Source organism: Protopterus annectens, chromosome 9.part0 (genome assembly GCF_019279795.1).
Source record: "Protopterus annectens isolate FY-2018-M chromosome 9.part0, PAN1.0, whole genome shotgun sequence".
In the NCBI taxonomy this organism is placed as follows: Eukaryota; Metazoa; Chordata; order Ceratodontiformes; family Protopteridae; genus Protopterus; species Protopterus annectens.
This window is the reverse complement of record NC_056743.1, coordinates 180,788,688-180,805,832: the sequence shown is the minus strand read 5'-3', so window position 1 is coordinate 180,805,832 and position 17,145 is coordinate 180,788,688. Positions and strand designations below refer to the sequence as shown.

Genomic DNA, 17,145 nt, shown 5'->3' with positions numbered 1-17,145 from the left:
GAATAGAGTTTCTAGATATGTACATTGAAAGACTTGACAACAACTTCATAAATACAGGTGTATATCGGAAAGGCTTCTACAGTAACAACTTGCTCCTTAGATCCAGCATGCACTCACCCCATGTTTTCAGGAATATTATGAGAGGTCAAGCCATCAGAGCTTCTAGGCTGAATCCTCAAGACGATGGCTTTGAAACCAAACTGAATGACTTGAAAGATAGGCTTTTAACAAGGGGCAATAGTAACATGGAAATCAACAGACATTTGAATGATATATTTGAACTAAGGTCCACTAAGGGAGTACCCTATTTTGGACCATATGAATTAGAGTCAACTTCGGTTAAGAATACTGAATGCTCACAACATGTTAAATTCTCCACATATTTCTCTTCTGACTATTTAGAACTTAGAGAAATAATTAGCAAACATTGGGAAATCCTACATGTGGATGATGATCTTAAATTAATAGTTGGAGATCAACCAAAATTTCTATATAGGAACAAAAATAACTTAAAAAGGAAGCTTTGCTATCCCACACATGGTCATAGAGATAGGAGAGATGGATGTACAAAACCGTGTGGGCACTGTAATTTCTGCTCCTTTATAGATAGTTCACCTGATTTTTTCCATGCAGACCTACAGAAACGCAACCATATATCTGCTGAAGCAGACTGTATGACACCACGTTATTTATTTAGCCATCTGTCAGTCATGCTCCTCATTTTATGTTGGTAAGACCAACTGTCCACTTAGAGACCGAATGAGGGAGCATATTTATCATATGAAAAAGGGCACGATACACAATGCCCTAGCTAAGCACCTTATGATGACCAATGCACAGCATGTATTTTTGTTTAAAGTACTGGAAGTGATGCATCCTAATCCAAGAGGTGGAGACATAAAAATATATACAGAGGGAAAAGAAACAGAATGGATTATACTATTAAAAGCAGATAAAGGTTGTGGCTTAAATGAGAGGGCCTCAATTAAACCTAAACTGAGGCAGAGAAGGAACATTAAATAATTTTTATTGTTATATAATTTTTATTGTTATCTATTTAATATATATCTAATGTTTTTATTTAACAATAGCGAACAGTATTTTATCTATGTATTTGTCTATGTTTATATTTTTATATGTTTTTATATGTTTGCACTTTGGCTGTGTGTATATATACTTCTATTGCAACAGCATACACCTTTTACTGTAATGGCATATGTCTCTTTAAAATCCTGTGAACTCTGTTACTAATTATCTAATTTGCTAAATGTTGATTGCAACTAATATATATTGTCAAAGCATTTGATGAAGCTGTTATAGATCTGAAGAAGCATCATTGCGAAAGCACTCATCTGACTGTCTCTTAATTGATTGTGGATTAAATATTGCTTTTAACCTGCATTGTTGGCATCTATTTTGCCTGATTCATTACAACGATGAATAGTGCCTGTTCACACTTGGGTTCTTCTATATATTACTTGATTAAGTCTCAGATATTGGTTTGATGCTGATTAGAAAATTCCAAAAGCACATTTTAATGGAACCTGGCATATCCAAGAATCAGTGCAATAAGCACAGAAGGGAGTCTATTAGGCCACTAGGAAGCATTACACTAAGGTTGTCCATACCTGCGTGTGTGTGTTCTTCTCTGCAATAAGACCGACCAATAACAGCAGTATTTTCTTTTTTACATTCGGCTTCCCTGTAAATCATCACTTTAAAAATGTTGACAAATATTTGACTCCTCTGAAAAAACACACTGATCCATATCAATAAACTGTGGAGACACCTCTGTCATTCTTTTAGTTAGTACAGACAAACACTTTATAATCATACTTTAATATTGAAATGGATCAATACGAAGCTGGGTGCGACTGGTCTGTATTCTCTTTGGGTAACACAGCCATCACAGCTTTCTTCCAAGATGCTGATTCTTCCCTTCCCTTTAAAATACTATTAAATACAATCTTCCAGATCTTTATCACCTTCTTTCCTCTTAACTTACAAATTTCCACAGTAATGCCATGTCTTCCTGTAGACTACCCTACATATTGATGACACATCACCATTTTTGTCTCACCTCCTCCTCTTTTAACTATTAGCTGTTGAGCCTCAGCTTCCTCTAACCTTGGTAAAACTAAGTCTGCCATAAATATTTCAATTTCTGCTCTTTCTTGATTTCTACAGTCCTCTACTTTATACCAACTGACATAAAATGTCCTAAATATCTCTAATAAAGCCACAGAATCTCTGGTTACTTTTTTCTACTCATAGGCTCCCCCCTAAGTTTGTCAACAAACATGTTCTGCTTTCTACTGCTTAACTTGTTGTGCTAAACATTTTTGCGCTCTGGAGATGCTATAAAGAAATAATTGCTTAACATCAATCTTTCTACACTCGTGCATATTATCTTTCTTTATTTTCTCTTTAACATTGTATTTGCTCCACTTGTTGGTCTGTGAAATTATCCCTATTTTGCAATACTTTTAACTTTTGACAGCTCCTCTAAATAATTCCTACTACTACTTCACAACTTTTTCTCTTGTTTCTATCATATTCTTACACTCAATAATTTTGGTAACTATGGCTACATCCAGCCTGGTTGAAAATTTTGGAAGGGTTTGAGGCTAGAGCACTAAATCTGCCCAACAGAATGCGAGCAAGGGTTGAGGACTGATGTGTTGAGATCGGAAGGAGTAGATGAATACGATCAACAGTTTACATCAAAACACATTTGGATCAGATACAGATGTCCCTAGTAATACACATTTTTTATACAAGAGACATCTTTATTAAATCATGCATAACATAGGTCATGTTACATTTATATAAATGACAATAAACCATAGCGACACAATCTCAGTTGCAAACATTATACATTCCTATGCAAAAACGAATGTTGACCAAATGAGTATACTCATCCCTACAAAAAAGCAGTTACCTGGAGAGACTCCATCTTAGTCTGAAGTTGCAATCGATCCTCCAAGTCCTGGCAGTGCTCCTCAAGTGCAAAGATTTGTTCTTGCAAGCGATTCCTTTCCATTTCCAATTCTTCTACCAGAGCCCGGAGTCCTGTGCAGGGCAAAAGGATTGTGTACTGCATTAATTTCTATAGCATTTTAATTATTATTACTCAAGCTGAACACTGTTAAGTGGTACTGCTGTAATACTTCAGTAGTTATAATGTCCATATTCTTAAATAAAATATTTGCTACCTTCATTAAAATGTACACAAATCTATGTTGATTTGTTAACAGTTTACAAAACAAACCAACAGGAACTGCTACTTCCCAGAATTAAGTAATATGGTCTTTACCAATTCAGTGAATGCCTACACTGCAACATGATTTACATGGGGTTGAGAAACATTTATAATCTGACTGACGAAAAATAATTTGCAGAATGTAAAACCAAAACAAGACAACGGATAAATCAAATTAATATCACAAAAGAAATATGCTTCTACATCACTTAAAGTTTACAACCACAATTTCAGTAATGAATGGTACATGTTTATTTAAAAAGGTCCAGTAACATTCACATTTCAAGATTCTGCACTGAAAATATAAAGATCACATGGTAGAATGCTCTTTTATAGGAAAACAGACAACTATTCCATAAAAGCAAAACAAACAGGCACCAAAAGAATTTAGATAACTTGCACAACACTAGACTAAGGTTTAAAGAACTCTTTGGTTCACACTAATTAAAATGTCATGGGTGTAGCTCAACAAGCTGAGAGAGGAAGAGATTTAGTAGTTAAAGGTAAACTCTCAGATGCATTCTCCGTGACAGAATTAATTGCTGATAAAAATGGTGTGTGGTGAGACATTACATCTAAATGTTTGTTTCCCTAACATATGCGCATGGAATGATGAGGAAAAACTGAACAAGCACTAGATGACAAAATATACGCCAAAATCCTAACAAGCAGACAAAAATACACAGGCTATAACTTTTAAGAAAAAACACATTACAGGCAATTATAAGGAATTTCACGGCAGTCCCATTACCTATAAGCATGATCAAGGAACACCCTCAAGTGAGAAATAAAGGACTGAAAAATGGCTGCTGAATTTGAGGATGAAGTAGAAATCTGACACAAGAAAACTACTTGTTTCACTGGATCAAAAACGAAGGACGCTTACTAGAAGGCTGAAGCCCTGACTATCAATCAGATATCCCAATTCTGATTAGTAGTTAAGGTACAGGAGCAGCCGGGGGGGGGGGGTGGAAGTGACCAGCTAATGAGTTTCCCTCTTAAAAGGTTGAGAGGGTGGTCCTGATCACTGCACTATTGACATTTAGGGTCTGTAGGCACCAGCTACACAACATTGTGACTGGGAAATGTACTTGAGTTAACCAAGTTGGTGACAGTAGCCACTCTGTGCATGCACAGTTGAGAGGGACTTTAAGCCCCCACAAAATGAGGATGCATACATAAGGTGCTGGGGAGGTAGGACAGCAAATATGCCCCTTATCACCCTGCAAAACTGCACATGGGACACCTTTAGTCTGCATGGATGACGGCTCTTGCCACAGAAGATGATGACGGTCAGCAGGCAGGGTGGCCGAAAGAGGATAAATACATACATACATATGGGTGTGTGTGTGTGTGTGTGTGTGTGTGTGTGTGTGTGTGTGTGTGTGTGTGTGTGTATATATATATATATATATATATATATATATATATATATATATATATATATACATACATACTTTTTTTTTATATATATATATTTTTTATATACACACACACACACATATATATATATATATATATATATATATATATATATATACACACGTGTGTGTATGTATTTATATATATATATATATATATATATATATATATATATATATATATATACACACACACACACACACACACATATCTATATATATATATATATATATATATATATATATATATATATATATATTTATATACAAGACATATACACACACACATGCATATGCACATACTCACACAGAGAGATGCAAGCACACATTAGTCACAATCCCAATGAAGAAAAGAAAAGAAAGCAAAGTATACTGGTTTAGATAACACAACACGAGTAAAGGTGGCTCTATTTTCCACTCAGGTAATGCTAACCAGACAAAATTTAAATGTTGCCTACAGCAGCATTTTCATGAAATGCAGAACTACAATGAAAAGCGGAGTAAAATGTGATGAGACATGCAAACAGCATATTTCCAAGGAGAAGTAGCAAATTACTTTTCAGGAAAAATATAAATAAATGCTTAATATATTCCCAACCCCATGCAAAACTGATTCAAAATGTTTTATAAAATTTTAAACACAAAGATATGCATTTTAACAATGTTAACAGAAAGTACATGTTTGTGAGCACTAACGTTTGTTGTTTTTTTTCAAGAAGAACTTCTGAAGTGGGATGACGGAGTTGTTCTGCTGCTCATTACCTAGTGAATAAATTCTTACTACCCATGTTTGTAGGAACCACACCTACATGACCTATGCTGGCAACATCTAACCTGGACTAAGAGGTATGCTCTCTCCACGGTCTTAACAGTTTTCACCAGTTAAATCAGGTAATGTTTCTGTAACAACATACACCTTTTAATTACATTCACATAGTATAAATCTGTGTGTTGAAGTCCCTTGCTTTCATATTTGGCACAGGTAAAAAAAAACAAAACAAAACAAAGGTGGGATCATGTTCAAATGTAGTAGTATGCAGAACAAAATCCTTATATCTCTCACCTAAGGATATAGTAATAATAGTATGTCCTACTGAAGGGAACTGTCATGCTTTGAAGGAAAGTTTTTTTTCCCAAAAAAGGTCTACTACTACACTCCACACTAAACTACAGTACACTGTACAGGTATGCACACACACATCAACTGCAGAGTCAGTCTTGATACTTAACAGATTTGCTCTACAAGCTCTACTTTATTTTAGTAAAATGTCCCTCAACTTCATACGAAACAGGTATACAAGACTCCTTTTGGCAGAAAATAATGGAGTCAGCCATTTAGACAAGATCCATTTAACTACTGTCTTCCATTCTAGCTCCAGAGCTAGATGTACAAACTGGCCTACTATTTGACTATCTATAATTCTCAGAACATACTGCAGAGGTGGTGTGTGTTTGTGTGTGCTCGCGCAAGAGAAATAACAGTACAGACTAACCACTCACCTCTTTTCTAAACCCAAGTTAAAATGAAGAATACATTAAGTGCTTTAAAGAAATCTTGAATATCTCGTATGGGAGAACACAAAGATAAGTTCTTCTGGAAATACATCACTTAAGGTAAATGAGATAAGCCTCTTAGCATGTAACAGTCTAGAGTTCCAAAACATATCTAGCAAAGACGACAGACACCTGAAACAATACTTTATAAAGCACAAACCTGAAACCTGCAAAGAAGCCAGATTAAAAAAATAAATAAATAAAAATGTAAATGTGCCCTGATTAAACAATTAATGTCCCCATGTGCCTTGATCACACAAGTTTATATTCAAAAAAGGAACTGGATTTTAATTGCTGAGGGGCAAGATCCAAGTAGGAGGATCACTTTCAGAAACAGGTTAATATTTGCTATGCCTAAATGGTTACTATTCACCAGGTCACAGGTGGTCAAAGTAGGGATGTTCACAGTAACAAGGAAGAGAAGACAGAAGGAAGCCAAACAGGTCCTGGAGAAGATCAATACTGGATCCAGAAAGGTTTCCTTAATGCCAAAAGTATGTTTCCATGTTGTAAAGCAACTCAGCTGATTTTGTCAACTGGAAAACCAGAAGCCCAGAACTGTACAACCAAAAAAACAGACTTGGCAATGGTATACCAAAATTAGACTACCTTGGTGCGGAGAAAGAGCTGTAATTGTATCAAACTCAGGATGCTTTCTTCGAAGTGGTAAGCAGTTGATGTTGCCTTTCAAGACAAACTACTATGGAAATAGACATTTTCAGCTAATACCAGATCAAATTGACAACTTTAGCTCTATCAACAAAAAGTCCAGCAAGTATTCTTGCAGTTTATTCTTACATTAAACTCTATCCTGTTAGTGAGAAAGATAATTTTTGTGAAGAATTACAATCTGTGGGAAAAGTCCTAGTCATATCTGGAGACTTTAATGCTCAAACAGCATGATGGCTGTGTAATAAACCTTGCCCCATTTAGCTGTGGACATCTAAATGGCAAAGGACTTCGCATTTTTTCTTTTACAAGTTAAAACAAATTAAAAGCCTGGAAGACCTGGTTCCAGCACAGAAAATGTCACCAATATACCAGGATATGCAGCAAGGACGAGAGCATAATGGACTGTTTTTTTAATATCCAAACGTTACACAGCTCAATACCTGTTTGTGTTATTAAGCACATCCAAACACTCTGTGGCAGTTGGAAAAGTAAGATCTGAAGTGTGTTCAATCTGGAAGTAGAAGAACATGATGTAAAGAATGGAATCACAACAATTTAGAATCAGTGGAAGTGACAGTCTTGCTGCAGACCAAGAACATGCATGGAGAAAAATAAGGTTCTCCCACTGCAAGTACTCACCTTGCTGATCTTTTATGGGGAAAGAGGAGTTTGTGTGAACAATTCTGACAACCCGCAATGGAGTGTTGGACTGGGTCAGGGGGTGCACTAGTGCTGGTGGTTGTGCACCAACTCCCGTGGATTTACCATACTGTGGAAGTTCTGCAATCAAGTTCCTGAGTATCTTGTACAAACAAGGACTCACTTCTCTTAAAAGTATATGAAAATCTATAGCAGAAGCTCCTCATGACATGAAGAGAAATACAGCAAAGCAAGGTGCACATGCAGATCCCTGAAGATAGAACTCAGCTGCAGTGTTACTACTGCTAAAAGTATAGCAAGCCTCGTGGAATTTACTTACAGTTACTTTAAGGTGAACCTGGTACACAACCCCACTACCAAATGTGTTTGGAAGAACACAGCTCTTGAAGAGCCAAAGTTAGCATTAAACTTGGACATAAAGGAGTGGTACCCAAGGGAGCAACATGACAATGTGGAACAACATAAGTACATTTACCATATCTGTCCAAAAAGCAAGATATCCTGTAAGGAAGGATGGCAGATGATGGGCATTCAGGGTTTCTTCTGAGCATCAGTAATTAGAAAAGAATAAGCCAAAAATACTTTTCTAGTAGGGAATGATAATCTCAGTGTGCTCAATAATGATGTATTTAACCAAAAAAAAAAGGGGGGGGGGACTAAATGCATGGTGTTTCCAGTCAGAACAGTCTGCACTCCTTAATAAGGGCTTCAAGGAACGTGTGACCCACCTACTACACTTAAATAATTCTTGGCAGAATTGCAGTAATGCTCAGGCAGGCCAGTTAAGAATGTTGATCAACCTGATAACCTCTCCAAAGGATGGGATCTCTCAGGAAGAAAAAAGTTCATACCTTTATCACTCACGGGTCATTTCTGTTCACTCCTAATGTCCAACATGGAACACAGACTGTAGCACATTAAGATCACACCTATAACTGCTTACGTTACAATCAAACCCATTTCTGAACATACTTACAGAGACACTAACTTTCTAATATGAATGAGAGCTTAACCTGTAACATCACAATAATGTGGGTTAAGAACCTCCTTCTCCTACTTGTTCTTGTAAGTGGGTAACAATTACGACTTTTGACATTTACATGTTTTATGGCTAGTGTGCATTTCTAAACACAACAGGAGTGTTATGGTTTCATCATTAAAGGCTTTATATGTGAAAAAACGTATTCCTTTATTAACAGACAGCTGATACTATAAAGACTCAGCTGCCACATGTAAGGAAGGTCAAGATCCTTACATGTGGGTACTATCTCACAAATAAGACAAGATTTCACATCTCATTTAGACTCTAATGGGAGAAGCTCAGATTCTTTGAAGCGGGATCTCTTCTGAAAAGGCTATCCTAAGACTTAAAAGAAATACAGCACAGATAAAAAGTAACATGGGGGAAGTATCTGAACCCAAAGTCATGAAAAAAGCCTAGAACTGTGTGGAAGACACTATGGTAAGTGTTAAGAAACTTTACCTAATATTTTTTTTACTGACGATCTGCGAGGGATAAATGTGCTGCAGCAAACTGACTTCTCATTCTGACGGAAGTAACTTCTTGTGATATTACTGTTAACTGCTGTTTGTGCCACCTTTAAAAAGCAGTACAAAGCAAGAGAGTGAGTCATAGATGGCAATTTGTCAGCTTTCTTCAAAATTACACAGCAGGCAGGCTCACCATGACAAATAATATGGAGCATATGCCACTTTGATTATAGTATGGTTGCTATCTTCATGCAGGAGTTAACAGTCCTGTACCCTGAAAAGCATACCTCTTAACCTCCTGGAGCAAGAAATCTGGACAAAATCATAAATAAAAGCAGGACACAGGCCCAAAAGTAAGGGCAATTTTTAAATCTTGTTCTTAAAAACTTGGAAAATTGACAAAACAACAGGTTTTGCATTAGCATGAATTTTCTGAAAGGTATGAAGTCTGAAAGTCAAACGTCTGTCTATTTTCTAACTTCAATCTTTAATGATTTATCACTAATTTGCCAGAAAAACGGACCAAAAATAAGCAGAAAAAATCTGGACATTCTGCGAAAATCTGTGCAGTTATAGGTATGCAAAGAGAAGTTTATGTGAAGAATGAAAGCAATCTGAAAGGTGTCACTGAAAACTGTCAAAGGAATAGAAGCTACTGTTCTACAATTAAGTACCACTGTCCGTGTTGTAAAGAGACTTTAAGGAGAAATTTATATTTAGCAATTATGCTCATTGGCCAGCTTTGAGGAAAATGCTACATATTCTGGAATACTGATATTGTTGAAATGAACTCTGTAAAAAAAAAAAAACAACCAGTGCATTAACTGTTTCTTCAATGTTACTCCCAATTTCATGTTTTCCCTACAACTAAAATCTATGTAAAAACTGAAAAGCTGGATATAAAGACCATTCTTTTTTATTACTATAAGCACTGCTAGATGGTACACTGATGGATGCAGTGAGCTAAATGTGAGCTAAATTAGTTTTATTATAAACTGCAACTTTGCAAGCTAACTACCTAAAGCAAAAGCTCTAAGCCGTACCACCCAAAAAGAAATGCAAGCAATGATATCTCTTAAACGGTCAGTGTTCATAGCCACATCTCTCTCACTTTTTATAAGTAAGCCTGCACATTGTCTTCCATTCTAAGTGACCCAGAAAACTGTCTCTTCTCACACTGTGTGATACGCTGTGTAATGAATATAAATAGCCCGTGCTCCCACATACATATCTGCTTTGGTTAAGGGGATCTTTGTAACAGAAACGTTGCTTTGAGACTATTTTTTTTCTTGATTTTTTTTTTCTGTGAAGCCAAAAACTTGCATGTGCTAAAACTATAGCTGATGACTTCGTTTTAAAATGGGGAAATCAATAAGGCCTTTCTAAACTCTAACAAGGGTTTAGTGAGCTTTACTACAGCTCTTCGAGCAAGAAGTGAACCACTGACAAACTTATTATAACTCCTGGAAAAAGATCTACGGCCAATGAACAACACTTGGACAGTCAGTTTCCAGTAAAGAAGTGTAGTCACTAAACAGTTGCTGCTCAGCATCCAGGAAAAAGTACAGACACTGATGAACACCTGTTAAGCTTTCAACACCACATGATCACTATAGTAAGCCAACAATTAGCCTCACTAAAACTCCCTAAACTAGAAAATTTCTAAAAACACAGAATGGAAGATGATGTGCATTGTAACAAGAGGTAAGTGCCTACAGACAACTGACCCCCAGCTGAGCTGACCAAGATCCTATCCTCACATTTAAACATGGACTCGCTAAAGGCACACCTGGATCTTCAGAAGGCTGATGGGCACAACTATCTGAAAATAAAAAAAAGAAATTCTGTCTAGAGCTGGGGCTTCATGTGAGGTAAAGTAAGTTTCACAACTAGATATTCAGTATGTACAGACCTATAAAATCACTAATGGATGATTAAATGCATATTTTCAAACTATGGCTATAACCTTATATAAATACTGAAAGTAAAATTCTGGAAATCTTGGAAGTAAAAAAGTTTAAAATGGTACTCCCTAACAACTTATGTGTGTATTACTGAGTGACCGTAAGTTCATTGAACAGCTGACTGACTGTTAAATGAAACTGCAAACCCCAAACCAGACTTGAATGCACCAAGGACTAAGAATAAATCATCTGAAGTAGTTGTCTTCATTTGTTCTTCAACCTGTGGGTACTCGGATCAGGGACGGATCTGACTAGGCCGCACTTCCAGCATCTGATCAGAGCTCCAAGCTCCTCCCCTAACCATAATGTCCCTGTCTCCTTCCTCCTTTCAGATTGAGTTTGCTGCTATCTATATCATCCCAATCTGACCCAAGACCTTATCCCATAACAACAGGTCTCCAGAAGCATGAAGAGGTACGCGAACGTGGTGAATGTATCTCTCCTGACCAGACCAACACACAGCCCACTTAAGGCAGGGAGAAGGAGGGAGGGATGGTTGAAGACAAATGAAGAGCAACAACTCGGATGGAACTTTAGGGTGAGTACATAACTTCTTTATCTGAAGTTGTTGTCTTCATATGTTCTTCAACCTGTGGGATAGAGTCCCCACCTACCAGCACCTGGGAGGCCCTCATGGAAGGATATTCCAGAGCACTACAGTTCCTGGATAGAATGTCCAGCTTACAGTACGCAATTAAAGTATGTGAAGATGCCCAAGTAGCTGGAGAAACCCAGCAAAACTCTGGACCAGAAGGCAGCTGAAATAGCCATAGATCTAGTCGAATGTGCCTTAACATGTTCTGACAGGGGTAAACCTCTAGCTGAATATCCCAGGATAATATACTGAGAAATCCAATGACCAATGGTGACCTTCAGTACAGGCTACCCTAAAAAGGGCTTAGAATAGGAAACAAGGATTTGGTCAGAATTACAAAAGTATTTAATCCTATGCAAGTAAAGTGTCTATGAACATCCAACAAGTGCAATTTGTACTCTCCCTTATTCTGAAAATTCGGAAAGTAAACAGGGAGTTTAATTACCTGATTCATGTTTGATTCCAAAGCCACTTTGGGAAAGAAAGAGAGATTAGTGCTCAAATACACCTTGTCTTTATGAAAAATCATATAAGGTGGTTTTGACTGATAATGCCTGAAGTTATGAAACCCTTTTGGCTGATGTGATGGCAATCAAGAAAGCTGTGCTCCATGACAAGAATTGTAGATCCACTGAGGCTGCAGGTTCAAAAGGGGACGAGATAAGAGCTTGCAGAGCTCGTGTAAGACCCCACGGAGGTGTTAAGTCCTTAATTGGTGGCTGAAGCAAACAGGTACCCTTCAAAAAGGCTTTGCAAAGCTTAGAGGAAGCTAGAGAAGCTGTGTTGGAACATTATGGTGAGTACATAACTTCTTTTTCATCTAAGGATGTTTCTTTGCCTGCAAACAAGAAACTGTTACCATCTGACATGATTTGTTTTAAATGCCCTAGTAAACAACACTCCACCTGTAAAAACTGTTAAAGCTAGCCAACAGGGTAATGCTGAACATTTAACTACTGAACCATCTACAGCAGGCTTTGTGTCAATGTGCAGTTCAACTTTGTAAATGTAATATTGTGGTGGAAGTGAAAGATGCAGGGTTTGTTGGACTCAAAGAGCATGATTACATAATTTAGATCATAATGTGTTTGCTAGCATAAAATAACCAGTAAACAGAACACTGAAGACATGTACAAAGAAACAAAAGAAAGTACCCTCCAACATCGGCAGAAATACTAACCCTTTTGGGGAAGGTCTTACACCTAGTAGTTCTAATGCCTAACGTGACACATGATTTCAAAACTAAACATAACTTTCTCCAGTTCAAAGAGCTAAGGAAAATGTCTCGTGTGTGGGAGTGGCAACCAGATATGCTGCAAAAATTAAACTGCTCAATTAAGGAAAAGGTATATGATTACAGAACTCAAAAAAAGAACTAAGATTTGGCTCTGCACGGCAGGGTCAAATAAATCTGATACAGACATTAGCCAAAAGAAGCCAGACATTAAAAAATAAATGTCAGTGTGGAATCTAATAGGGAAGGTCCCAGAGTTAAGAATACACTGAGGGAAACAGATGTGGACACAGAGTAAGATGGGTGAACTTTGTACTAAAGAAAAAGGGGAAGGAGAACTTGAATACGAGTCCTATTCTAGATTCAGTCTGTAATAGCAGCAGGACTGTAAGGCTTAAAGTCAGATAACTCATGAAGAAGAGAAAAGAAACTACCACTACTCATCATGGAAGAAAATTATTTTTATGAGTTACCCTTTTCCAGTGGATGAACTAGATGAAAGGGAGAAACCTCTGCCATGTATTTATAGATTTCAGGTCTGAATACTGAGGAAAATAATACTTAGATGACTTCCAGATAAGCCACATCAGTTCCAAAAAGTAAAAAAAAAAAAAAGTCAGACTCTGAAGAAGCCATTTGAATTTTATGGCGAAAGCGCTCAGTCTGTGCAGTATTAAAAACTGTTTGCTACAACTTTACTGCCTTGGTGGCTCAATTTTTTAGTGTTTTTTCTATATAACAAAAGTAGACAGTGAACCAGAGGAACAGGACAGCTCACTTTGTAACTATTCTGAACTACAATTAAATACATAAATAATCCCTCTTTATAGGGTAATTAGAGACAAAGAACAAATACTAAGACAGCTGCTTCCAAGGTCTCACAGAACACTTCTGATAAAGTTAGCACACAAGTCAAATTTTTGGTGGGTATTTGGACATTTACAGCTGGTTAAGAAAAAAGCTACGATTTTTAGCTAGATGTTAACTGTCTGGTGTTACGAAGGACATTTATTTATTGACATCTGATTGCTGGGAAAGTCCGACTTGGTAGGTGTCCATTTTCAGCAGAAGCCCAGGGAGAAAAGCTCCAAAATATTACAAAATATTTTACGAACAATTTTACAATTTTCAAAAATAAGACAAAAACATACAGTTTAAATAATTACACCAAATTAGACATAATATGAAAATACTGGTTAAGAATATAAAAGTTATTAGACAATTAAATACTTACGAGAAATTTAGCCAGTTTAAAGATGAACTAAATGTAAGTTAGTATATAATACAAACAGGAACTGCAATATGAAGTGAGATAAATGCAAGCTTATGGTACATTTAGACATAAAACCAGGGGAGAGCAACTGAGCGAAGGAAGAGGAGAGTAATGATATGTAAGGTATGAGCAGGTACTTGTTCACATTTAGAGGTAGAAGGACATGGAACAAATCTGTGCATGTTTTTCAGACTACAAAAGGACAGCACCTAACACAGGGTTTAACTACAGCTCTTCAATCTCTCTCCCCTGCTGTGGAGGTCATCTTTGAGGTGGAGGTCCACTTTGAGGGAATAGCAATGCACACTTTAACCTGATTTCACAAGTGGACCTGAAGGCCATCGGTATACCCCTGTAATTATTAAATGTATAACACAATTTCCAGAGGCAGTATGACTACAAAGAGTTAATACTAAATCCAAAGCGAAAGGACCAATACTACTCTTTTTCTAAACTAAGGATTCCAAGAAACACTTACTGACCAAAGCACCTAATTCATGTCCAGAGTAACGCATTGACTTTTTTTTGAGTGAAGAAGCTAAGGACATTTACACAGCATACTCAAACAGATGGGCTGGACAAGTGTTCTAACAGAACTCTGAAGTCTATGTAATGAAAGGTTACAAGACTGGTTGTGAGTAATTGCGACCAACTCCTTCCATACGTTCTCTATCTTGTAAGGGAAGTATCCTAGGCCTCAAACATTCCCAAGGCTTATGAGATACAGCAAAAGAAACATGAGAGGAGGAAAATAACCCCATTAAAAGTTATCAAAAGCAGTTTATCAACCTGCAGGAGAGGTTAAAAAGTCAGACCATTGTGTTTTAGCACCCACTGCTGAAAACACATTCCTTACATAATTGTAAGGACCTTTTAAAAAGGTTAAAAAAATAAATGAAATGTTATCATGAAACAACTGTGAAAAAAGAAATTAGAAAAGATACACTATGTAAATGTTCCCAAACCATGAAAAGAATAGGTTTCTGAAATTGTTTCTTCAGAGAAAGGTAGGGCCAACATCATATCATGAAGTCAAAATAGATGAGACACTATTATTATGTCAGAAAGAAGTAAAAGAAATTTGCATGCAGAGACATACATATCTTCAGAGGGGGCTGTCAGAACAGCTTAACTTAGCACAAAACTGAAACTGTGCTTGCTAAGAACCTACATTTGTAAACAGCAAATCCCCAAGGATCCAGACTGCCAAGTAACTAAGAAATCCTGGGACACAGAAAAATCCCAAACAAAGATGAACACCCCACTATGTCAGAATCAGGGCTTCATGGAAAATAAGTAATGCAACAACTTCAAATATTAACATAACTACATTTGACACATATCCCAAGCTTCAAGTAGACAAACTGACTGAAAACTTTGGCAAGGCTAGGCTTTTGTCCACTTTGGATCAAACCAAATGCTGCTGGCAAATTCCATTAATCCCAGAAGCTAAGGAAAACCATTACATTCCACTCCAGATGAACTTTTCAATAACAGAGTCCTGCTTTTTGGCATCCATATAGCAACTAACATGGCAGCGGCTTATGGACAAAACTCTGCAGCAGCCTACCCAGATGATGTAGTAATATTTTCCGAAAAATGTAACAATCATGTACTAAAGTTCAAATCTTACTAGATTCTCTGAGTCAAGTTGGGTTGATTATTAATCCAGCTGAAGTCAAGTTACGGATGGCAGTAGCCAGTTATTTAGGCTACGTGATAGGCCGGGGGACACTGAATCATAGGACAAAAAATTGCAACCCAAAACTGGCCCGATGGAGTTTGACCATCCATCATTTTAACTCTAAAAAACATCGCCCATTTCATAGTCACTTAAGTGAATGACCTGTTTTCTGCTTGAATCCCATGTGATGAGGCTAGAACTAGTGGTTCTAGGCTTCACAGGGAAGAGGAGTAGTAATATGGATTAGTAACTTGTTAGTATGGGAAAACCAATGTCATGTTACAGTGGCATTTTATCAATTGTTTGTGTTGCCTTTATTATGCCGTACAAAGCAATAGGTTGGCCCATGAAAAGGAACTGCAGAGTACATGACAAAAAGCAGAGCAGGCAGACAAATCAGAGAGAGGCTCAACATGACAACTAACAAACGCCAGGTGCTTCTTGAGATACATCATGACAACTATCTCTAGCAGCAATTAGATTCCTGATCTGTGCTTAGACAGCATTCTGAAGTGGCATCTCCAGGAAGTTGCACAGAAAGCATGAAGGTAGCCTGACTGCTGCTCTGAAAACTGTCAAAGGAACAAAAGCAGTTGTTCTGTAAACAAAACTGGGGAATATATCCTTGCCAGTGTGATAGAGTCTTTAAGGGAAAACAACTTTTAAGAACTCTTGATCATTCACTAGCTTTGAGAAAAGCATAGTCTATCCTGGAATAACAGATTGATTCATAAGTAATTACTAGGCATGCATTCCAGGAGACCATGAAGGAGTCTATCCCAAATTACCACATGCCCCAAAGCACAATCAAGTTAAGTGACTTACTTAAGGTTATACAGTAAGCAAATGAAGGCTGAAGGAGTCAAACCCTATACCACAAGAAATAACTCATTAACAGGACATAGTCTTAATCCTCTGTGCTACCAGACTTGCTGAAACGCACAATGAAAAAGAACCAAGTACACGGCATGAATGAGTAATACTTTTGTGTTGCTCTACATTTTATGTTTCTGCTGTAAGTAAACTTCCATGAAAACACTAAAAAGCTGTTTCTACATACCATACTTACTACTCCACGCACTACAAGTTGCTACAGTGCACAAACAATGAACATATGACACACTAAAAACAACTGCTGGAAATAAACGAGTGGGAGAAACTACAGTAGTGTACACTTACCATAAATGTAGATGTTCGAGTGTATTCACTGTTGCAGTCATCACATTTGGGTTATCTGCTTGCAGTAGCCCTCAGTCGGCCTGATTATCAAAGTCCTGGGTCCTGCATCGGTCGCTGTCTCATCTTCCGTGACGTCAGGTAGTCAGGGGTATAAAG

At 37.2% G+C, this 17,145-nt stretch overlaps 1 protein-coding gene across 2 annotated transcripts in view; it reads right to left on the bottom strand.

Moving 5' to 3' along the window:
- Positions 1-17,145, bottom strand: part of LOC122811120 (golgin subfamily B member 1-like) — a 2,318,314-nt gene that overhangs the window by 1,104,298 nt on the left and 1,196,871 nt on the right. For both annotated transcript variants that reach the window (XM_044082720.1, XM_044082719.1), the window contains exon 13: positions 2,942-3,072. In XM_044082720.1, the coding sequence (XP_043938655.1) occupies positions 2,942-3,072 (131 nt within the window). The remainder of the gene's footprint in view (positions 1-2,941; positions 3,073-17,145) is intronic.